The 24,187-nt window shown below is 41.9% G+C and overlaps 1 protein-coding gene across 2 annotated transcripts in view; it reads left to right on the top strand.

Annotated features, from left to right (window-relative positions):
* LRCH2 (leucine rich repeats and calponin homology domain containing 2) overlaps positions 1–23,856 on the top strand; it is a 42,757-nt gene extending 18,901 nt beyond the window's left edge. For both annotated transcript variants that reach the window (XM_025205096.1, XM_025205095.1), the window contains 9 exons: positions 6,214–6,262; positions 8,016–8,132; positions 10,878–10,922; positions 12,042–12,092; positions 13,742–13,799; positions 15,208–15,320; positions 16,542–16,679; positions 17,436–17,513; positions 18,908–23,856. In XM_025205096.1, coding sequence (XP_025060881.1) covers positions 6,214–6,262; positions 8,016–8,132; positions 10,878–10,922; positions 12,042–12,092; positions 13,742–13,799; positions 15,208–15,320; positions 16,542–16,679; positions 17,436–17,513; positions 18,908–19,027 — 769 coding nt within the window. In that variant the 3' untranslated portion in view covers positions 19,028–23,856. The remainder of the gene's footprint in view (positions 1–6,213; positions 6,263–8,015; positions 8,133–10,877; positions 10,923–12,041; positions 12,093–13,741; positions 13,800–15,207; positions 15,321–16,541; positions 16,680–17,435; positions 17,514–18,907) is intronic.
* The last annotated feature ends 331 nt before the right edge of the window (positions 23,857–24,187 follow it).

Below are 24,187 nucleotides of genomic sequence, written 5' to 3'. Positions count from 1 at the left end.
CAGTCTTAAGTAGGTGAGGAACAGATACGATATTTCTAAGAAGGAAACTTGGCAGATACAAACTTACTTCCTTTCAATGTCAAAGAGAGGAATTTGTTAACCAAAAAGTTTAGAACCTGTAAAGCCACAGTCCCGTGTCTGAGATGAAATGCAGCCCTCCAGAGCAACCGTTTCTGGTGCTAATTATAGGATTCACTTCAAGCAAGAAACAACCTGAGTAGATTCTGTTGCCTGTTTAAATATTTTCTGTAACAAATGGAAATGCAGAAAGAAATAAATGCGCAAGGAACATTTTCTCCCATGTATAACTGCTTTGCAGTGCTTTCTCTTTCTGCTTTGCTTTTCTGGGGAAATATGTGTCGGGTATATGTATTGTTCAGTAGTTTTTAAACTGCCTGTGATGTTTCTGGCAGGGGCATGGCTCTTGGCAGGAAGATGTATGTTGTCTTTTACAAAAGACACATTATCGTTGTACGACCCCAAAGTGAATTCTTAAGGAGTTTTCTCTGTCTGTGGTTTCTGCCTTCCCATTCTTCCGTTTTAGGTTTTCCAATACAAATATCCTCAAAGTAAGATGACTGCACACTATACTAGCCCTCAGTGGGGAGTTTCCCAATTTGCATTTTGTTTCCCCAGAATAATCCTGATTTTGCTTCTGCAGTCTGGAAGAAAGCTAATAGATTCAGGTGCTGGATTGAGTTAGGTCATGTGGTGAGATGTGAAATCCTATGGCTCACTGCTGAGCAGCACTCAGTGGTTGGAAAGCAGGAAAGAGCAGTTAGTATCCACAGCCCATGAACCTTTTCTCTCCTTTGTGGAGTACTTGATATCCACGGTATCCTCATCTATAACCTTTATATCTCATAGATTTCATAGATTTCATAGACATTAGGGCTGGAAGGGACCTCGGAAGATCATCGAGTCCAGCCCCCCGCCCAAAGGGCAGGAAGTCAGCTGGGGTCATAGGATCCCAGCAAGATAAGCATCCAGTTTGCTCTTGAAGGTGTTCAATGAAGGCGCTTGAACCACCTCCGGTGGCAGGCTGTTCCAGACCTTGGGGGCTCGGACAAGGTCTGGAGGTCTTGCAAGGTCATGCAAGGTCTTGCATGTTGCACATGCAACATATCGTTGCATGTGCTCTGGTCATACGGCTGACAGTCTGGGTATACGCCGGCCACGTCCCGTGAGGGTACAAGTTCGTGTTTGTAAGCCTGTCTAGAGTGGCAGAACCTTTGCGATGAGGGCCACTTCCTGTGTTTCTCTCCGTCATAATTGACCACGCAGTAGCATGTGCTGCCAGACGTTGGAACAGTTGCCCCTGGGCTCTTAAGGGGAAGTGCATGTTTTCTAATGCTGCCTAACCTGCCCCTTCACCACCCCCGAACCTTCAAGCAAGTGGCATTTACAGCAATGTGAGAAGAGGCAGGGAGTCATACGGTGCAGGCTCAGCCCCTTCTTCTCATGACGCATGGCCCTTGCAACCGTAATTAGCCTCCTTTCTTCTGCAGCAGAAGGGAGCATTGTACTGTAAATATATTACAGCTTTGTACACCAACATCACATGAGAGCCAGTATTTGAAGGACATTGCTTATTTCTTCTTTTCCCTAAGTACAATATAGGTATCGCAGCATTTTAGCAATATCTATTATCCAAGAGCTGGAAGGTACCGTATGTGCCTAGCTATGCATGTTATGAGAAATGAGCATATTATATGTCAGAAGACTATGAAAACAAGTTTCTAATATACTGAAATTGGTGCCTTTTTAATTTTTCCTCATTTAGCCCTTTATACCTATAATTTTTTGAATAATGTGGTTTCCCCATGGTACCATATCATTGGACAGTAGCAAATGTTGTACCTATAGTAGGGATGGAAAAAGCACTTATGATCAGAGCACTGCAGATCTGTGACCTCAGTAGTATGGAAGGCTTTAGAGCTGATTTTGACAGGGGAAAAACTAAGGATATGAAGTAAATGGAAAATGAGATAAAATACAACTTGAATTGGCCAGACTAACCTGTCTCTCTTTTGACTGATAACTGCTTTTGTAAACAAAGGGAATGTGATAGAGGCCATCAGTATAGAGGACCAGACAAACATCTGAAGTGGTGCCACTTGGGAAATTGTGAATTAAGTTGGACAAGATGGGTATTAGTACAAATAGGCAAGGGGATTACGGACTGGTTAAAGGGAGGTGATAACAGATAGTGTTGAAGGGAGAAGTCTCATATGGGAAGGGGAGTTACTAGTAGAGTCCCTCCAGGATCAGTTTTATTTAGTATCTTCATTAATGACTGTTGCACAAAAAAAAAAAGTAGAATCGTGCTGATGAAATTTGCTGGTGGCACAAAGTTAAAAGACATCATCAATATAGAGGAAAACTGGAATACCACAGAGGAAGGATGGGATTGCTTTGAGGTCTAAGAGTAATAGAAATGGAATAAAACTCAATAATACAGAAGACAAGGCTAGGCACTTGGGGAGTAATAAAAGAGTGGCTGCCCTAAGCCTGGTGCTCGGCAGCTAGAAGTGACCGAGGAGGAGAAAGGCCTGTTTGCATTAATTGTTCACAGAACGAGCCTGAGCTGCCAAGGTGCACCAGCTGTGGGAAACAGTTCAGCCCTCAGATGTATCGGGAAGTGTCTCCAGAAGGATTGGGAAGTGTTTGGGTCATATAAAGCTATGTTAAGACCTCATCTGGATATTGTGTAAAGTTTTGGACATTTGTGTGAATTCACATGGAACAGATTCAGAGAAGGTCTACCTGAATGGAGCCTGTCTTGTGAGAGGATCCCGAACTGCGCTTCCTGAGCTAGATGAGGAGAAATGGGGCCGTTCGTAACTACTTTTAACATGGTGCTTGATTAGTTTACGGAAGCAGTGATATGGCATTATTGCCTGTGAAGCCAGGGGGCTGGACTCAGTGACTCAGACGATCCCTCTGTTCTTCACACTCCGTCCCCCGGGATTAGCCATGTTCCCGTAACAGCTTCTCCCGACATCTCTATCTGTGAGATGAAAATACCAAAAAAAAAATGCTAAAATCTGTGTCCTTCTGAATTTCGACTCTTCTCACCTTGCTCCGTTTCTTCCCGCACTGTTAGCTGACGTCTGTGCAAAACGGCTGAGCAAGCTAACACCAGGCAGGGAATTTTCAAACCTTTCCTCTTACTTAGGATGACCAGGTTAAGACGCCTAGATTGATTTCCAGAGGATCCAGGTATGATAACTCCACGTTAATAATCGAGGAGTGTCCATTGCTTGCAGGTCTGAAAAGCATTCCCCACCATTCTTAAGGCAAGCACCCAAAGTTAGTAAATATTTGGGCTTTGAATACTGTCAGAGCATATCAGTACTAGCAAAGTAAATTGAAACCGTGCGATTAGTCTTGCGTTCCACATAGAAGTGAATAAAATTAATAGCGTTAAGACTTTTGACTTGGTTTGTATTTCTCATTGTACGGGTGCAACAGTGGTCAGAAAAGTGTAGTTAAAGAGTATTTGGTGGCTTATACTAAAACTGGAAGAATATTTTGAGGGGTTCTGTAAGGGTCTATCTTGAATCTGTTACCATTCAGTATTTTCATCAAAAGCCTTGGATGATGGAATAGAGAGCGCACTCGTTAAGTTTACAGATGATATCAAGCCAGGAGGAGTTGCAAGTGTGTTAGAAGACAGAATTAGAATTCAAAATGTGCTAGACAAGAGGAGTCATCTGAAATGGGATGAAATGCAGTAGGACCAAGGGCAGAGTACTACACATACACGTGAAGTAAACGTTCATCTCAGGTAGGACCTCAGCAGTGTCTGCACCCAGTTTCAGACAGCAACCTTCAGGAAAGATATGGATGATTTGGAGAGAGTCACGAGAGAGGAATAAAAAAAAAGAATCGGAGATCCAGAAGACGTGAGCATTGGGTTTGTTGGGTATAGAAAGACAAGACTGAAAGGGAGAGAAGTCTTGAAATATATAAAAGGTTACTACAAAGAAACAGAACTGTGACGATGGAAGGAACTTCTAGGGTCGTCTAGTCTAATTCCTGCACAAATGAAGCTTTCCAATGCAAGACAGACATCCTTCTTTTATTCCCTCAGACCTGAAGAAGAATGTCTTGCATTGGAAAGCTTGTCTAACTATCTCAATGGTGCAGTTGGCCCAATAAAAGACATCACTTGATTCCTGGGCCATTATGGCTACAACGTCACTCTAATATGACCAAGATTTTATAAAAATGGGTTTTTGAATTTTTTTTAAGGTTACTGGTGCCATCTTGTGGCTCACTGTAAACTGGTAAAAGTCAAATCACAAGTGTGCGTGCGTGCGTGTGCACACACACACACACACACATCTCTTACGCGGGTTGGCTACTTACTTTTAGGCAAAGCCGGAAGTGTTCAGATAAGCCAGTGCGAAAGTTGAGGTCCTTTAGAAAGTATGGTTAAAAAGTTCAAATCCTGATGTGAAGGTACATCTAACTGTGTTTCAGCCTTACATTTTGTATAAAGTCTGCCTCGTTGACAAACTCTAAGCCTGCTGCAGATGCACTTGTAGCTCACACTCAGGGGGTTGGATTTTCCCAGTGGTGCCTGCACCCCGTGCCTCCTTGTAAACCTGCGAGAAGGCATGAAGAGCAAGGTAGCCACAACCCTCCTCCAGTTTCTTCTTGCAGCAAGACAGAACCCAGCGAGCCTCTAAGCCACTTATGGTCCCTTCAGAGCCCCTAAACCAGTTATCCTTCCAACCCACCTGGTGCCCACATCTGACCCTTGCTGAAGGAGAGTCCTTGCAAATAGCCATTAGATACCCCCTCTGTACAGTGGGGCAAGGCAACCGCTGTGCCTCCGAGTGGAAAGGATCAGTGAGAAAGACCTTTCCTGGATTGAAAACTAATAGATACGAAACAGAGGGTTAGTCTTCTCTTTTTTTGCCATGGATTTAGGTTAGCAGTGGGGGCCACCCAGCGATCTGTACAGTGTTCAACACAGAAATCATCTGAAAAGGGGAGTGAATAGTAAAATGGCATGGTTTGCAGTTAATTCCCAGAGTGCTCAGTGTCTGAGGATAGGGAGAGACCTAAGACGTGTCAGGTGTATAAAACAAACAAGGGGGGTGAAAATTTGGAGCAGAGAGTGACAAAACTTCTTATAGGAGCAGCAGTTGCAGCTTGCCCCTGCCTGACTGTCACCACAGTATAGTTGACTGTGGATGTAACTCCAGCGATCAGGGCGTGCGGGGTCCCTTCCAGGCCCCAGTCCGCAGAGCGTGGGGTCTCTCGTGTTTCAGAACTGCCGAGCTAAGCTCTTCAGCTCCAGATGGGAATCTGCTTTTGGCTCTGGAGTTTCCTCCTTAGTTCCCCAGATTGTCAGCAAGGAAAGCTGCTGGTAAGCAGTATGGAAGAAATGAGTTTTGTGCCCATGAGAACATTGAAATATGACCTTTAAGGAAGATTTTGCTCAAGGAATAGAGAGAAACGCCAACTGTAGATTTATTTTGTGATACTGAATAATACAAGGAGTTTGGGGTATTGCCCTCGAGTGCCTCTGCTTTATTTTTGAGATTTATCGGTTTACTTTCCCTCTCTTCTAATATCATTCTGTTCCCTATTGATTGTGTAGCGGTTCTACACGCACCGTAAACTGACTGTACACAGGGCAACCCATGTAAAAGCAGAACATACTGCTTTATTGGTAACATGAAACACAACGTGCCTCCACTTTTTGGAGAAAGGCAGCAACTAAATTTCACAGGAAGTATTTTAAGGATCTGTTTGAATCTGTGTTGAAAGTAAACTGCTGGAGACTGGGAAGCACGTAGAAGAGGATGAAATAGATCTGGGTGCAAACATGTAATGTGACATTCTAATAGAAAATCATGGAATTCGTTTTTGGAGTATCAATTTTTAAATTGTGAACAGTAGGTCAGCACAGTGTTGCTGGGGATTTATATATTTGTAACACTGTGCCCAACTTTAACCTATCCCCTTGCATGAAACACTTCTGTCTTCATGTAAAAGAGTAAGAACATAACTGGGCTGGGGGGAGCGAATGGGGTGCAAACATCACAGCTGCTGCCGCTGCCCAAAGCACAAAACTGCCCAGTTAACACCTCTAAAATATTTTGGCATTCTTGCTGTTGACTTTTTACAAATGTTATAACACAGCAGCTAATAAAACCAAGATCATACATATTTATATGGGCTTTTGTTTTTAAGTGTCTCAGCAGATGAAGCAAACTCTCCGTTGTCTCCATACAGCTGGCAGGTAAGTAGGTGCATATACAACTAAATCGTATTTTTAATGCTTGATCACCATTTCAGCAGTGACCTGTGCGTAGATGAGTCACTTCCTCTGATTTCTTTCAGCATGTGCGCACACAGACAGTTTGCAGGTGGAAGCTAAGGTCCCTCTTTATGTAGCACTCCAGTTTGTTCTGTATCCTCATATCTTCAGGTATTAGTCACGCTGTCTTTAAGAACTTGGTAATGCTGCTAAGACACGGACTGTGTGTTTTTCTGTCTCCTTGTCTCAGACTTGCCAGATTGTTATTTTCCTCAGGTTTAACAAAGTCTGAATCTTGTAGAGCTCCAGTCTTCGCTGTGTGCGCCTAATTGAGAAGTGGTTCCATTACACATCAAAAGCGTGTGAAACTTGGAAGACCAAACTCCGAATGTTTGATTTTTAGATGTTGATTCCTCATTTGTGTTTTGATCGTTGTTATGGTGTCCAGGTGTGCTAATAAGAAGCGAGGTTTAGAAAAGCCAGTTGGTTGCTTTGCGATCCTTGTAGTTAAATCATTCCTTTTGAACCACCTTCCTTTAGCTTTTGTGGTATGGCTACGCCTGCAAAGTAAGGTCACAGCATGGCGGTACTCCCCACTCATCACGTATGTGCATGCTTTTTCCCCACGTAGGGAGCAGGGGGGTGGTATCCCCCCTGGCTATGGGACAGGAGTAAGACGGGGTGGGAAGAAGTTACTTTATACCTCTGTTTGATGCGAACGGGATTGCAAAGCACAGTTGGGTTTGGCTGAAGGTTTGCTCTTAAGGGTCATAGCAAAGTGGGGTGGGGGGAATTTCCTAGTTTTGAGGTGTCGTTTGGAGAGGTGGCTGTTCCTTATCTCCGGGGTGTTGGCATTCATCGGAAGCCATTCTGAGCCCTCCTGATAGGGTGGGCTATAAATCTTAACAATAATAATAGCAATGCAAGGTATCTTATCCCACTCTCATGGAGAGGGAAGCTACCTTCCTTTAACGTTGGGGTAAGAACGTGCACAGAAGCAGGTACAGTTGGGGTAGCCGACATGCTGCAGGCTCACCCCTAGCTTACTTTACAGTAACACGCCTGTGTAGTCATCCCTTCCTAGAATAGGACAGTGCTTCTTAATTACTTCCATTCACTGATCTCTTATGACTAAAACTTTGATCATTTCCTTTGTTTCCTCATATTAATTTGTATGTTGCAAAGATAGAAGTTTTCTAGCGCTATCTAATGAACAAACACATCATTGCCGCTAAGGATTACAAGAGCGTGCTTTTAAAGAATAGTTGTGGGCGGTTGGCCTGATATGTAAAATTTATGCACATCCCAATTTATCCATATGGGAACTGCCACCGAAAGCGCATGAAAGGCTAGTCAGGCCTCATACTAACACTCATAATAGTAATTGTAGGCAATGGCACATGGCTCACTCGTGAAAGCCAGGTGCAGCCTGAATGACTGGGAAAGATATGAACTTTTAAAAAAGATAAACGTGTTATGCTTTTCCGATTCCTCGTGTAGAATTTATTGTAGAATTTTGAAACGCAAGAAATGTTGTCCAGAGGTTACCCGTACTTGAGATGTGATGAAGTCATTCTGCCAGGCTAGCCCAGGAAAGACTACTGCTTTCAATAAAACATGCTTTTCTGTTCAGCTTTATTATCATCACGTAATTTTAACTCAGAACAATTCATTCCAGTTCTAATACTTGCCTACTGTGTATTTTTTTTTTTATTTTAAAAAACAAACAAACCAGCCTCTAGAAAATCAGAAGGATGAGACAGATGAGCAGCACTGGCCAGAAACTCAACCAGTTATTTGGCAGAATGAAGAGAGGAGGAAGAGCAAACAACTTAGAAAGGAATATTTCAAGGTATCAGAAATACTTTTTTGTTGGTGCCTTTTTCACTTCGGAACTCTAGCTTTCTTAATCAAAACAAGATCATTTTTCTGGTACAAAAAATGAAGAAAATTCAGCTTAACTTATCACTAAACTATACACCATGTCTCAAAAAATGTCTGTGCACTTCAGTCACTAGGAGTACAGAGGCACGTTGATTAGCGGTGCCGATTCTCATTTTTCAGAAGGTCGGCAGCGCGCTTGCAGCGTGCACGACAGGGGGTGCTCAGAATGGGCGTTAGTGAAACATCCAAGCACTCCTGGTGGCAAACAACAGATATAAGTGTGTACGTTCATTTTGAAACACGCGGCCATATGATACAAGCAGGTACATTAAATTTGCCTTCTGCATTTTACAAGAGCAAGTATTTCTTTGGGTATCCTTTAACCGTACAAAATAACAATATTTTGAATTACTCTTGAACAAAAATCTTTACTCTGCGCCTCTATCCTTTTTGGGGCTATTTAGAGTTGGGAGCTTAGTGGATTTTTTGCAAAAAGAAGAAAAAAGGCAGCCTAGCATTTTTCCTGAACTTGTTATGAGCTATAACCTCCATTTAGTTCAGCCTGGTAGGTGAATAGATGTGTTTTCAGGGGGTTATGACAACGCAGTGCGCTGGAAAATATTCTCTCTCTGAAGCAATCCGTCTTCTCAGGCTGTGCGCTAAAGACCTTGGATCAAGTCTAACCCCCAATTCTCCCGAACATTAATTGGTTCTTTCCTTTCTCCTTCCCCAAACTTAGTCACAAGACGTGTGCAAAAATAGTTTTTATGCTCAGTGTGATGTTTTTACGAAGTTTAAATAAAATGTATAATACATCTTAAAGCAGTTACTATATCTTGATGCAGCAGAGAGGTACTTAGCCATGTTAGCCTGAAGTCATAGTATCTGATGAAATAAGCTGTTGCTTATGAAAGCTTATGCCTCTCTGCATTAATTAGTCTATAAGGTGTCACTCTGCCTTACCCGATACAGCATGTTAACATCAAACATTTTCATAATTGATCTCTTAACATCTAGCTGAACACTTGCATTTGAGACATTTTCTATTACTGCTTCATTTTGTTTGCAGTGTGTATCAGTGGTCACAAGATGTCAGTGTCTACATTTTGCAAAAGCAGATCTTAGTTTTGTCCATCTTTTGGAGATAATGTAGGTGTTTGTGCTTCTGACTGGATTGCGAATTAGGATGTTCGGAACTGTGAAAAGGGCTTCAGGAAATTTAGCCATCATACTTCTATCTGGAAAGGTGGCCGTTCCAAAATGTTATGCAAGTTTGAAGTTAATTGCATTTGAGAACGAAGAGGGTATTGTGCATAATTTAGTCCAAGGCAAAGAGATTGCAGTGGGGAGTGTGGACAGGAAATGGGGTGACTGGAGACCAGAGTGCTGATAAGGGAGAGACATGGGGTGGGAAGCCGGGGGTGTCACTAGGCAAGGAGCATTGTAAGCGAGGGAGACTGAGGCAGAGATTCTGGGAATAAACTGGCTAAGCACGGAGACAGGGACTGGGGCAAAAGACCTGAGGAATAGAGGCAGGGGCAGAACTCTTATTTCACTCGTGCACAATCAAAGTGTGGCTTGAGACTAGTGTTACCTGACTAAGATGTGGGAGTGCTTGTTACCCCCGCTGAGCATGTAAGTGCCCCCATTACAGGAATAGAGAGATGTCCGTGTATCTCTGGAGGGTGATTCTGTGCATATAATGGGTGCAGTCCACATGCCCAAGGTGGGTATCAATCTCTCCTACATGTCAGCAACAGAAAATGGGACTGTGATGAGAAGCTGAGATGAACAGGACCAAGATAGAGACAGGTTGGTACAAGGCATCTCAGCTTGAGCACCCAGAATTAACAGATCTTGTGACAAACTCCTTGTGCTTCAGTTCCTAGCTGTAAAACGAAGATAGAATAGCCCTTCACCTCACACAGGTGCCGCGGAAATAATTTCACTAATATTTATGAACATTCAGGCACTGTGGTGAGGAGTAGTGTAGGAAAAGCCAAGAAGGAAAATAATTCTGTTTTCAGAGCAGTGTTTGAATAGAGTGCAATAAATATGTAAGGAGTATATAAATAAATGAAGGATTCTGTGGAGAAAATAATACTTGATTAGGTAATTAAAGACTGAATTATTATGAAGGATGTGCACAAGAGAGCTGAATTAAAGCTGTACAGATGGCCTTAATTCTGCAAAGTGCCTGACTTTGCAGTGTTAGCAACGTTTTAATATCGCTTTCCACATGTAATTGTACATATAGTTTAAGTTCCTTTCTGATGGATGCCGCTATAGTAGTCGTTTGATATAGTGTGATGGAGTAGCTACGCTGGCGTCAAAATCCAAGACCAGATTCTGCAAAAATATTTTCTAAAATACACACAATGCAATCATAAATGTAAAAATGTTTCTCACTAACATTTAAAAAACATTCTGTGTAGTGCCATAAGGCCTCATTTCTTCCAGTCATTTTAACAATAAGTTGGTTGGCCGTAGCACTGTTACCTGAGCAAAGGTGGTACCCCAGGGGCGCCAGCAGCAGTCAAGACGTGAATGCACAAGCCCTTGTCCCTGTCCCAAGTTCTGCACTATTTAAAAACATTTGCAGGATGATGGTCAGTCATCTATCTAGCAGTCCCACTGGCATGCATTACTTTTGGGACACGTAAAACCTGTGCATTTTCTACAAATAATAAAAAAAAATGTTTATGTTTTGCAGTACAAGTCTTCCAGAAAGAGTTCAAGTGGAAATGAAAATGATGAGGTGAGACACAACGGTGGTATAAAATACTTCAACCAAGACATTACTTGTTTGCATTGTAGTGCCACTAAGCAATCCCAGACACAGCCCAGGAACAGGTTGATGAGCAGGGTGTAAATGCCACAGGCAGGCTGTCCTTGCCCCATAGAGCTTGCAGCCTACCTAGAACACGAGAGATATATATCTGTATAAAATACCACCTGCCATAGACACTGCGCACGGGCACCTGAGTAAAGTAGAAGACATGGTTATTCTAAGAAAGGGCCGTTTCTTTGTGCCTCCCTCATTATACTGTTGTACAGTGGCTGTCTGCATGCCATAGTGCTCATCCCAAATGCATTTCCCAAATGCATTTCCAAGTCTGGAACGTAAAAGCTAAGAGTTAACATTAATTTTAAACATTGTTTTTCCTGTCTTCATTTTTGTCTCTTCTCTTCCACTTGGTTTCTTGTTGCAAACATTTACAGTGAGACTGCTGCTAACTGTAATAATGACTTTACCTTCAACAATATAAAAAATTGTGAAGCAATGCTTTTGATTACTATAGCAGTTATCATTTCAATAGTCGCTCAACTTTTAAGGGGGTGAAAGAATTAGTAGATGTAATAATTTTTCTGTTGTCCACAAGAAACTGCAGTCCAGTAATACAACTTGATTTAAATCCTGTATCTTCTTTAAACAAAATAGATAGCGACTAGCTCCAGTGTCGTACGAGTTTAAATAATATTTATTTGTAGATAAGTGGGGGCTTTGTGATTTAAATACTTTTACAATTAAAAGTGCAAGAGATTAAAGAGGGAAGCGTTTATCATTTAAAACGTAATTTAATTATGACATTTTAAATTTGAATAGATTAAAATAAGTAATATAGACCTGTATTTTTCTTAGGAAGAATTCAAATTAAATACTTTACAGCAAGAAAATCCCTTTTGTCAAAGTATTGTTGCTAAAAATATGCAATAGTTGATTGACTGGCATGCTGTTAATTGCTACTGGACTCTGCCATATTCAAGAGAAATGTTACCTGTGTTATGCATGCATGCAGTCATTTTCATAACTTCATATTTTACCTATTTAAATCATAATTTTCTTTTTATAATTTCATCTCTGATTTCTTTTTAGCAAGACAGTGATAATACTAATGTGTCTCCACAGTCTCCTGTATCGTCTGAGGTACAAGTTTGTGTTTTTTGGTTTGTTTTTTTTTTCTTTCAGGGAACATTTTCTGTGTGCACTAATTTGCTTTCACCATACAAAAATAGGTGGCTCTCAGACAAATCAGAAAATGTACTCAGTGGGCTTTCCTTTGAAGAGATTTGAAACCTTATATGCATATGCCTTAATTTAAAAGTCAGATATAAAAAGGAATCAGTTGTGTAAAAGGAAGATCACTGGATCTTTTTGATTAATTGATGTACAAGAAAGAAACGGTTGGTTTTCTGCCTCACTTATTCCGGCTGAGAGAAGTCAAAGTTGCCGGGCTGAAAAAGGACAGCGTCCGGGTGGCCCAGTGTTTAGAGAGTTGTAAACACCAGTTGTGATTTAGAACGGTGTCCATCCATACACGATCCTGTGTCGCCAGGTCTTCCTCTGAGTCAGAGTTTCATCTCCCACGCATCTGGTTGCCTGATGTACACCTTAGCCTGGCTTCCTGGGTGATTTTTAAGAAGGAAAATGCATGTGGCCTGACTGATATTTCCCTTGTTGCCAGTCGCACTGCAAACCTCTGCCGAGAAGAACAGACGCTCATAAATCTACTATCAGCTAGGTATCGTGGAGTGGGGAGTCAGGAAAGAGTTTATATGCCAGATGGTGTTCCCCGCCACCCCGGTAATGGAGGACTTGAAGTGTCCCTCCTCCAGCTCTAGGGATGGGAGAGGGCCATGTCCCGCACTTGAACATCCCCTTTGTCTTATAAAGAAATAAAAGGGGAGTCACTCCTGGGCGTGCTTCCCCTGCTGGAAGTGCAGAAGGGGGCCCGTGCCACACCGTGGCCTGTGCTGACACTGCAGAGGGGAGGCAGAAGTAGTGGCTGCCTGCCTGCAAGCTGCCACTGCTTTTTCTTCATGATAACCTGGATTGTTATCCCTGAACCTGCTAGGTGGGTTTTGTCCAGAACTGGGGTGAGACATGTTTGGATGGTGAGCTTTGGTAGCAAGACATATACACATCAGTTCATAGATGCATAGATGTTAGGGGCTGGAAGGGACCTTACAAGATCATCGGGTCCAGCCCCCCTGCACTCGGGCAGGAAAGACTACTCCCTTAAATGGTTTTTCAAATACCTATTTCTTTTGGTTTGTTCAGATGTAATGAAATAGGTCCGTCCACTCAACAGTGCTCTTTAAGGGATTCTTTTCTGTGGCTTAATCTGCATACATGCATATGGCACTGAATTAGCTGAACTTTTTTTTTCAAATAATCGAGTTAAATCCATGCCAATCTGTATGTGGTTACACTTCTGTTATTTCCAGCTGGCTTAGAATTAGAAGTAGGTTCATACAGAGATCTCAGTTGCTTTAAACAGAGACTTCAGTTAAACTGGTGTCACTTTTCTGCCTAGAGAAGAGTGTCTCTCTTTGGCGAGCGAACGTACATCACTGCCTTATTATAGCACCCCTCTAGGATTTAAGGCTAGGATACTGCTAGAAAGATGCTAGAACTCTGTTTTTTCATTGAAGCAAAGGGAAGTTTTGTACTCTGAACATGGAAAGTGGTCAGTGTTGTCTTGATGGGAACAGAAGTTTTAGATGTAATTTTTTTATTCTTTTAATTCCCTCAAACACTGGAGGAAAAATGACAGTATATTTTTTTTTTAACAGGATTATGAAAGGACAGACAGTAACTCTCATGGTCCATTTGGTCTCAAACCTAGGTCAGGTAAGCTGCTGTTGTTTAGTACCGCATGGCAGAGCAGATGCTGACTCTCCCCGCTGTCAGGGAGGGGAAGGACAACAGATGCATGAACTGGGACAAGTGGAAGGGGAGAGCAAGTCCTCACAGGCAGTTAACACAGCGCTATGGGGAGAGGCAAGGCCAGCTGCTCGGAGAAGCTTCTCACTGAAGGGCCCCTCAGTTGCAAAGTAATTTGCTACCCCATTCATTTCTCTTCTCAGACGTAAGCCGTCCTGTGCAGACCAAGGATGAGAGTACACACTTGTCCCTGGGAATACTGCAGAGAGGCAAGGACCACTTGCTCTCCATTGAATAGATGTGTAGAGTAGGGAGCTGCCCGTGGTTCTTTGGCTCAGCAGATCTCATGCCCCTTTCACTGCCAAGCAGCTGCTCACTCTCCTTGCAGGGCGATTGCTTTAGATAATGCTGGCTGGCACAGATGCTAATTTCCCTGAAGCCTAGGAAGCAGGGGGCACGCCTTCAATTAATACTTTGTTTCTTAACTTTGTACTTAGTCATATACTGCATTGCGTGTGGTATATAAACTATATGCAACGCCACTGGGAAATGCTACCATAGTATCAGCAAAAAAAAAGGAGACTGCAACTGGGAGCTTCTTTTCAGAAACTCAGTAGGAAAAGCCTGTCCTGCTTCTACACATTTTGGGCTCATGTTTATCTTTTGCAAACTTGAAAAATGCATCTTTCCTTATTACTAACTTATGGATCCTCAGTACAAGAATATACCCAGCGAAGGTCACTCACATATGGTATCACTTTGGCGATTACACTCTCTCCTAACATGGTGTAATTATAAAATGATTGGTATTCCAGTTTTTGAAAACCTTCTCCTTTAAATTGTTCGAGACTTGTGAGTTAAGAGCGTACTTTATTTTCATATAATGTATGCATGCCATAAATGTAAACTAGCATAACCATGACATTCTGAACAAGTCATTTAAAATGTCTGTTGTTCAGTATGACTGGAAACTTTCCTGCTAAAAAAACAAAGTAAGAAGTGAATGAGAGAGGCTGGGCAAGGATTCAGCTTTGAACATATTGTCCTAATTTACCACACATTAAAATATTCCAAAATATGTGCCAAGCAGAGTTGCACATCTAAATTAACTCTCTCTGCATGGTTTCTAGGCACAAATGTGCATGTGTGAAAAATTATCTAGTCTAGTTTTTTCTGCAAGTTTGACTGAACTACTAGCCCAGCTAGCTGATATATTAGGGGAGTCATCTTATGATAGTGATACATCCTATGATACATAACATAGCTGTCTTAACATGTCAGTAGAGTTTTTCTCTTATTTGTCCTTACTGATGGACTCTTCCCCATAAGGCTGTTTTTTTCCAAGTGCTGAAAAATAACTATTAATTTTTCACAGCTTTCAGCCGTACATCGCGCCAGGACTATGGAGCAGTGGACCCTGGATTTACAATGAGAAGGAAAATGGAGCATTTAAGGGAAGAAAGGGAACAAATAAGACAGCTTCGCAATGTATGTGCTATAGTTTGCTATATAGGTTCAGTCTTGGGGCCATAACTTCCCTTTACTCTTCCCTACCAGTAAAACCCTTGTTGTGAAGCCTTTCTATGATAGAGATTATCACGGCTGTGCAAGAGCCATCCCCACAGCAACATAGGTCCACCCTAAGAGCTTGCATATGACAAATCTCCTCCTCAAGGAGAAAATGGCACGAAAGAAAACGAGTGTCTGGCTGGTAGGCCTCTCTAGCATGCTGGTTTGCACATCACGTTTGGGTCTTCAGAAGCAATGCAGGGCAAACAGTGCATTGCGAGAGAAGGCTCCCCTAGTACAGTACATCTTGGCTAGCAGTTTGGTAGTTTGGCTTGTACCTGACCTTGGACTTTGAACACTTGCCTCATCAAACATGGGTGGAAGGTAGGACTAATTGCGGCACGTAGCACTAAGCTGGCACTGAGTGTACCTACCTGCATGTTAGGTCAACATGTCACTGTTTCCCTGGCTTTATTCTCCCGACCATATTTGTAAGTTAATTGTATAAAACAGCACTCATTTGGTTAAACAGCTGTTAAATAACAATGAGGTACAATAGAAGTTTAGGACTTTTGATGACCTGTTTCAGTTATATTTTTTACTTCTCCAGCTCCTAGTTGGACACTATTACTTATCACATGGGTGACATCCCCCACTGCCCAAACTTTTCCAGCATGTGGAGAGATCCCTGCGTCATTTCCTATCATTTGTGTGTACGTATTTTTGGAGGTGACCTCTGCAAAGCAAATAGATCACTTGCTTTTCACGGGGGCGTGATTCATGCCCGTTGTGTCCGTCCCTGCAGAGGCAGTTGACCCAGCTTTGCAACCTGACATGTATACCTGCAAATTCTGGACTTGCATGGGGTGTTCAGTTCATCTTTTTTATGATCTTTGAAAACATCTGCAAGTTAGATGTCATGGCTCTCCACATTTGTGTGAGGAGCATTATTGTGGCTGTTGGCTGAGTCCTTCCCTTAGTACTTCTTGGCCTTTTGACTAAGATCAAGTGTCATGTCCTTGAAGATACACCATTAAAAGTTAAGGAAAAACAGGTTAATTGTATGAAAATGGAATATTTGCAATCAATTATAATGTGTTAGCATAAAAATATTGCAATTTTAAACTTAGTTTAAATTAAAATTGCCTTGATAGTGAGAAGTTTTTCTGTTCTTTTCTTTCTTTCTTTTTCGTTCAATAGAATCTTGAATCAAGGTTAAAAGTGATGTTGCCGGACGACATTGGGGCGGCATTGATGGATGGTGTGGTTCTTTGCCATTTAGCCAATCACATAAGGCCACGTTCTGTTGCCAGCATTCATGTACCATCACCAGCAGTGGTAGGTCACCTATATCTTTATAGTCATAGAGCGATAGAAAATTCAGGGTGGAAGGGACCTCAGGTCACATCCAGTCCCAACCCCCTGCTCAAAACAGGACCAGCCCCAACTACATCATCTCAGACAGGGCCTTGTCTACCTGGGTCTTAAACCCCCTCAAGGATGGAGACTTCACCACCTGTATGGGTCACCTGTTCCTGTGCTTCACCACCCTCATGAGAAAGTGTTTCCTAATATCCAACCTCAACTTCCCTTGCTGCAGTGTGAGCCCATTGCTCCTTGTCCTGTCATCTGCCCTCACTGAGAACAGTCCAGATCCATCCTCTTTGCAGCCCCCCTGCAGGGAGGTGAAGGCTTAAATCCCCCCTCAGTCTTCTCTTCTCCAGACTAAATCAGCCCGGTTCCCTCAGCGTCTCCTCACCAGTCCTGTCCCCCAGCCCCACAACCATTTCCATTGCCCTTCAACCCAGTTTGTCCACATCCTTCCTGGAGTAGGGGCCATATCTGAAGTGAAGACACTCTTGGAGTTCCACGCTAGATAGTTGTAAGTGGTCGTTACTCTGTTGTAGATATACATTGTCAGCTTTCATGTTCTTTCCAGCCCCATAGAACAAGTACTCTGTCCTGGATTAAAGGTCTTTACGAAATGATTATTGTACCTTAGTTTCTGGTCCAACAACGGTTACAGAATTTGCACCATAATTTAAAAAACCTGTCATAAAGAAGTAACTGAGAATCTAACATCCTGTTTTACAGCCTAAACTCAGCATGGCAAAGTGCCGAAGAAATGTTGAAAACTTTTTGGATGCTTGCAAAAAATTGGGCGTCCCCCAGGTATACAGATTACTTGACTGACTAATTTGCTTGTTGATACTGACTGCAGGCAAGGTTTAGCAGCATTGTAGGAGTTTAGATTTCTGACCATTGGGGAGTCAGCTGGTTATAATAGAGGACTCGGGACACCTGGGTCTTACACCTACCTCTTTCTCTGAGCAGCCGTCTAAGCTTTGCCAAATCATTTTACCTCTCTGGGCTTCAAAATGGTGCTGAGCATTGCAATTGGCTTTGAGAGCTCCTGATGAAATGCTCTGTGTAAGAGCTAGGCATCACTGGTATCAGAAACCTTTAGTAGCATATTACAGTGTGTATGGCAGATCTTCCTGCCTAGGAAAAACCCTACATTAAAATAAGAGATTCAGTGCACCTTTTGATGTGCAGATAGAGCTACCAGAAGCAGCTCGTGACCCCTTAACTGTACTACGAGAGCTCTGGTCCTTGGTACTGCTCTCACATTGGCCAGGTTGATTCTCTTACCCCCTCCACCAGTGGAAACTCATTAAAAGAGAAATTTCCTTCCCGTTTAGAGGTGAGAAACTCCAAAGAGTTGTACTTGGAGTAGCCAGATGATTGTTGGACGGGTTACTGTTTCTTCCTGCCCCAAAGGAGCAAGGGCACCGTTTCAGGTGGAACCATAGTTGGGGTTACGATGCTGTGCTTCTGCCCTGCCCAGCATCTGCCCCCCAGATCAGCTGAGGTCCTGCAGAAGTCGTGTTCCCAAAGATTTTGCTATCGATTCCGACCCCACGCGTTTATAAATAATTTTTAAAAGGGCGAGGAGTTAACACTAGATGGTAGGCACTTGTTTTATCTGATACTGTGGGAAAGGGGAATCTCTGTGGAGGGTGATTTTGTTGCCAAGTTTCCCCACCCCGGCAGTGCAGAGACCTGTACAGAGCTTCCACGTGTCAGATGGAGGAATGTGACCACGAATCCAGAACTGCCCCGCCAGCCCATTTTGTTGCGTCTGTTTATGAAGGCAGATAGAAACCTTTGTTCCTGAATCTTTAGTTAATTAAGATTAGTACAGGCCTTCATTTAATGGAGGGAAGGGGATTTCTGATAGACTTGGGGGTCAGAATTTCAGCATTAATGTTCTTCAGTTTTATAGAAATGTTTTCCTTGATTTGCTAATTACTTATATTTTTATTTGCATTTTTCATACTGCAGCTCTCAGAATTTCTGTAGAGTATAATTAGGTTCTGCATACCTTCTCACACTCAAAGTTGCCATAGAAACATGTGTGCAAGTGTAAAGAGGGGTGATTTCTGTACAAAACGCTAATTAGAAGCAATGAAGTATTTGAGTGCTCGAGTCTTGTAAGAATATATTGTGTACCCAAGCTGGGCCAAATGACTGCAATATGATGCATGTGTTGCTTTATTTTTCAGGAAAGGCTTTGCTTGCCTCACCATATTTTGGAAGAAAGGGGTCTAGTGAAAGTTGGTCTCACCGTTCAGGCTCTGCTTGAACTGCCACCATCTAAGGCGTCTCATCTTTCCTCTGTGTAACGTGACTTTTGGAAACCAGACAAACCAACCTTTGATCTGTTGATTTGGATTGCTCCTGGGCGATTCAGCTTCCTGATTGGGAACATCCAAGCCATCAAAAAGTCATTTCTGCCCAGATACTTTAGACAGAGCCTTATTCTGGAGTTAAACATGAACCTTGTTGTGAAGCAGACAATTACCTGAATATGTTGGTATTCTGATTTCTTTTTGGGTTTTTTTAAAGTGTGGATGCACAAGAGATTTTGACAGCATCAGGTTCACTTTCCAGGTAATATAAGTTCCAAGTTTCCCATTAATGTTTCATGGTGTTACATCTAAAAATTTAATTTTTTAGCTACCTTCAGTTGATTTAAAAAAAAAAAAAAGCCCTCCTGTAAAGCGTTTAAATCAATTGTTTGGTTTAAATATACAGTTCAAAATACGGCGACTGTATGATGGTGAAAATCTGAGTGACTGATCGCATTTAATCCATTTTAACATTTCAAATAGCGCTGCCTTTTGGGTTCTTGATTTCTTGCACTCTTGTAATTTATACATTTTTAACAGCCCCAGTATTTAGTTGGACAGAAGTTCATTACACAAAAGAGTATACAGTAAAAAGGACAGATTTCACGGGGGGTTTTCCAGTCTTCTAGGTTGGTGCCAAAATCTTTTTTCAGTTGTACTGTAGATTGTTTACATGTGAAGTGCCTGTGTAATTGATGACTTAATAATAGTCTTAAACATTTTTGCAATTTCTTTATGTCTGAAATAGATACAATGGGAATTTTTAAATATTTTAATAGTTTTTTGTAAGGTCAGTGATATGTGAAGATATAAATGATGCTTCACATTTTTGATGTTGGATGTTTTAAGTTTGTTGCACAATTTAATTACTTATTATGGTGTCTAATGATGGGAAATAATGTAAATACATTTTATTTATGCTATTTAATTTGATAATATCTAATCATTTCTGTTTTAATGTATTGTTGGACAAAAATTGTCATTTTTTAATTATTTTCCTTGTTTGGGACAAACAATAACATACACAGTAAATAAGATGTATAAGGACTAGTGACGCATACATAGTAATCATTAAGGACATTTTGATAAAAATGCCAAAATCTCAGGTTTATACTGTGACTTTCAGGATTTTACATTGTGTTGTTCCTGACTTCACATTACATTTTTACGACAAGAATCTTCATAAATTAGTTTAAAAAATCAGACTAGGAATCCTTATATTCTTTGCTGTTGAGAGAACTTGCTGGTTTGGGATTTATTGTGAAAATTAGCCACTTGCGTGGCATAGCGTATAATCAGGTTGCACCTGGTGGCTCTCTACAGTTAACTCTGTGCCAAGAATATCAAACTCTTGGGGGGCAGATATAAAAAAAAATAAATCCCCACAATGGAAGTTTTCTCAACTACTGGATTTAAATACCTGTTTGGTTTTTACACGTGTTCAGATTGGTATATTGCTTACAATGGTCTAAGAAGCAGAGTTGACTTCCCCAAAAACAAATTCAGGTGTGTCGGATACTTTGTTTTAGATAAGTGTGTGTGTGTGCATTCGTTACCTCTCTAGTGAATATGTAGGTCACTCAGAAATGTTAGTTGAGGTCTGGGTATGTCACAGACTTTATACTTTTGGGCTAGGTTACTGTAGGTGAAAAGAAAAAAAACCTAGTGTGCCAAACAAAATATGTAACAAAAAATGGTTCTGCTATTGCCAATTGACATACTTTATTTAATTTCATTTGGCAAAGGAACAAGGAGCAAATGTTCTTTTATTCTGTCCGTCCTTCCTTCCTTTCAATGGACCAATAAGCCAGTCAAAAGAAATTAAAAAAAAAAATGTGCTGGCTACAAGATTTAGAAGGTTACGTTATTCTAAGACTTTGTTGAACTGAAATCTGTTGAAATAAAAGTGATTTATGTGCTATAATTAAAATATGCTATTGTAAATACAGCATAGTTCTCAAAAGTATGGCTCACTGAAAAAACTCGTGCCCTCTGCAAAATTATAGATATAACAATACATTTAAAATATCAGCTAAGCATGTAGTCGAATGGGGAAAATGAAATAGTCTCAGTGTAATATCAGCCACTAAAATAAGTACCCTTATTTATCCTTTCTCTGAATAAATTAATTTTAACCGTTTACCTTAAATTATTTTGAAAATGAGCTCTCTTAAAAATGTATCAGTAAAGTTGTTCTCATTTCATGTAAATGGAACATAATTAGTTCAGTTTTTTAAAAAGAACAAGCCAAGCTTAGTTTGATAAGGAGCCTTTTGTTTTATTGTACATGCTACTTTGGAGTAGCTGAAGAATTAGTTTATCGTTCAAAAGAGAAAATATATTGTATAGCAGCTCTTGCCCTCTGGACAACGAGCGTACGAGTTTCTGTTCCAGTATGTTAGCCATGGGCTTGCTGGTTGCTTATCTGATTTGGACTGTGACGGCATAAGCATCGGACTCTTGTGCTTTAAATATTTCCACCGGTCTTTTATTTATTTTTTTGCTGGACCAATATTTCCCCTGTAAATCTTGCTCAGGTCACTGAACCTTGCACTTGGCACCCCTTCGAATGAACTGTTTTGTTGATCGCTTGATTTCCCAGTCATCATGTAGCAGAAGATGATAGAAGTTTATGCCCACAGGGAAAAATTAAAAAGTCTGGCTCTGTGTTGTGTGCCAGTTGTTTAACAATTATGTAAAAGTTAGTGCATATTTCTGTAAGTATTTTAAAAAATGACTTGGAAAAGAAATTTAAACATGAAGTCATTGTGGATTATCTCCCTATATGTGTGATAAACAGTAAAATGCCAGTTAATGTTGCCTAAGGCTATCAGTTAATTTTTTTAGAAGTAGCATCTTCATGACTATTCTGCAAGTGGCCTTGCCTGCCCGCTGTCTGCAGATACGATTCTGGCCCTATGTCATGTCCTGGCAGGAAGAGCCCACTGGATGAGGCAAGATGTGGCACGTAAGCCAAAGTTGTTCCTCCAGCATTTCCTGCTTCACCATGGTAAAAATGTTGTGGCTTTCTAGGATGTCTGAGAGCGCGAGCCTGGGAATCTCTGGGGAGAGGACCCCCACGTCTAGACAGCTCTCATCTCCGCTAACCGCACTAATTTAGTATGGGTTTTGTAGAGCCATTCTGAAATTAGCTGCATCCCCATGCTGCTGTTTTGGCTGCAGCTGCTGACGAGATTGGAAAGGAGTTTGTGCAGCTCCAGTGTTTAAGGGGTCAGTTCCCACCCCCCCCCGGAGGACTCGACTCCTCGGCATGCTCCCCTTCCCTGTCCCTGCCACAGCATGCAATAGGTAGACAAGCTTATTTGGGTAAATGTGAGGGGGTCTTGGTTGTCTGCCTATGTTCTTAGACCAACACAGCTACAACCAGCACCCCCAACAGCATTCAATAGAAACCCCACACCTGCAGCCCCAGCGAGCAAATGAACGGCCAGGATCACTGGATCTATCTCAAGTGAGCCCTGGATTTTCATGCCGAAAGCAAAGACATGCACAGGAAACCGTGCGTGATGCCTGTGATTAGCAGTGCCGGCTCCCAGAGGAGAGCGGCCGTGGGAAGATGCGAGAACTGTGGTAGTGAGGTTTTGTATGTATATTTAAAGTGCTGTTCCTTAGAGTCTCCAGTCTTATGAAGAGCCATCAGTCATTTTCTTATATGTTTTTGCCTTCTGATGACCTCAGGAGACCCTCCTTCCCTTTACTTGTGGGAAACTGCTCTGTGGCATTTACTGAAGTGCAGGCAATACCTTGCCTCTCCTTAGGTGAGCTCTGGGGTTTCCATTTCATTTAGGACGTCGTGCAGTTACTCAGAGTTTGGCCTGGCTGTGTGGGGGCTTCAGAAGTGCACAGCAGTGGCTCCTGTTGCAGCTTATTGCAGTTTTTTCCCCGAGTTGGTTGGGAGCAGGGTTAGGCCAAGAGTAAGAATTTTTGGAAATCTCCCTCGAGTTTGGATTATTGATCTGTTCCAGGAGCTAGAGTTCTTCAGTACCAAGCCCCTTAATCAGGGTGACTGCAGTCAGGTAAAGCTATGGCCTGGTGCATTTGACTCGTTTCTGTGCGACTGAACGTACCAAGATATTTCCTCGGGTGGGGTGCGGAGAAGTGGAATATTCTCCTGTATAGGTTCAGGATGTTTTGGTGGGTGCAGTGTGTCCCATGGGAGTGTCCTTTTCTTTGAGCAGTACAGTACGTCTTGCCTAGATGCCTTCAGCAGGCATGTCTACACGTGCGCTTTAATGCACATTAGCCTATTTTAATGCACGTTAAATCGTCACTTTAAAAAGTCCTGTCTTGTTAATGCGCATTAGGTGTCAGTGAAAAACTGTGCTCTTTAGTTAATGCACATTGAGATAAGCCAATGCGCATTTTCCTAGGACCTCAGAATGGAGGGTGCGTCTACACATGCACTTTAATGTGCATTAGCCTGTTTTAATGCACATTAAAGCATCACTGGAAAAAAATTTATTTAGTTAATGCACATTAAAATAGGCTGGCGCGCATTAAGCATCACTTAAACTCTGGAGCATTTATACACGTATCTTTTTGTCCTGCGATGCATGGGAGATCCACCGCTTCGGAGCGGACTGTGCTGCATGCGGTTGTATGAGTGGCAAAATGTGCATCGGCACTCAGAAAATGGCAGTGGAGTGCTTTTGATGCAGTTTAGATCAAGAGCGTGCCGCCGCCATTTTCTCATCACTGATGCACGCTTCGCTGCTTATACAACTGTGAGCGTCGCAGCGCCGGGTGCTTTTCAAAGTGCCTGGCACTGCGGCACTTGCATGTGTAAAAATACCCGTGCTCTTAGTTAATTGCATTAAGATAGGCTAATGCACATTTTCCTAGTACCTCACAATGGAGGTACTAGATTTAATGTGCATTAACTAAAGTGCATTAATGCACATGTAGATGCACCCAGCAAGTGTTAAATAGTGGCATTAAAGTGCTCAGTGGATGGCTGAGTGACTTGGAACGGTCTCAGAGATGCAGTTACTGAGTTGTCCTATTTGTTTATACACAAATAATTAAAGGCTAGAGCTAGACTAATTAGACTTGTGACTTTGGGCATAGCAGACAGTCAGCCTCAGCTGTGTCCAGATTTCCAAAGCTTTCCCGTAATGTAGCTAAGTCCCTAAA

This window comes from Alligator sinensis, unplaced genomic scaffold, assembly GCF_000455745.1.
Source record: "Alligator sinensis unplaced genomic scaffold, ASM45574v1 scaffold1059_1, whole genome shotgun sequence".
Taxonomy (NCBI): Eukaryota; Metazoa; Chordata; order Crocodylia; family Alligatoridae; genus Alligator; species Alligator sinensis.
The sequence above is the reverse complement of the archived record's forward strand: the minus strand, read 5'-3'. Positions and strand labels throughout refer to the sequence as shown.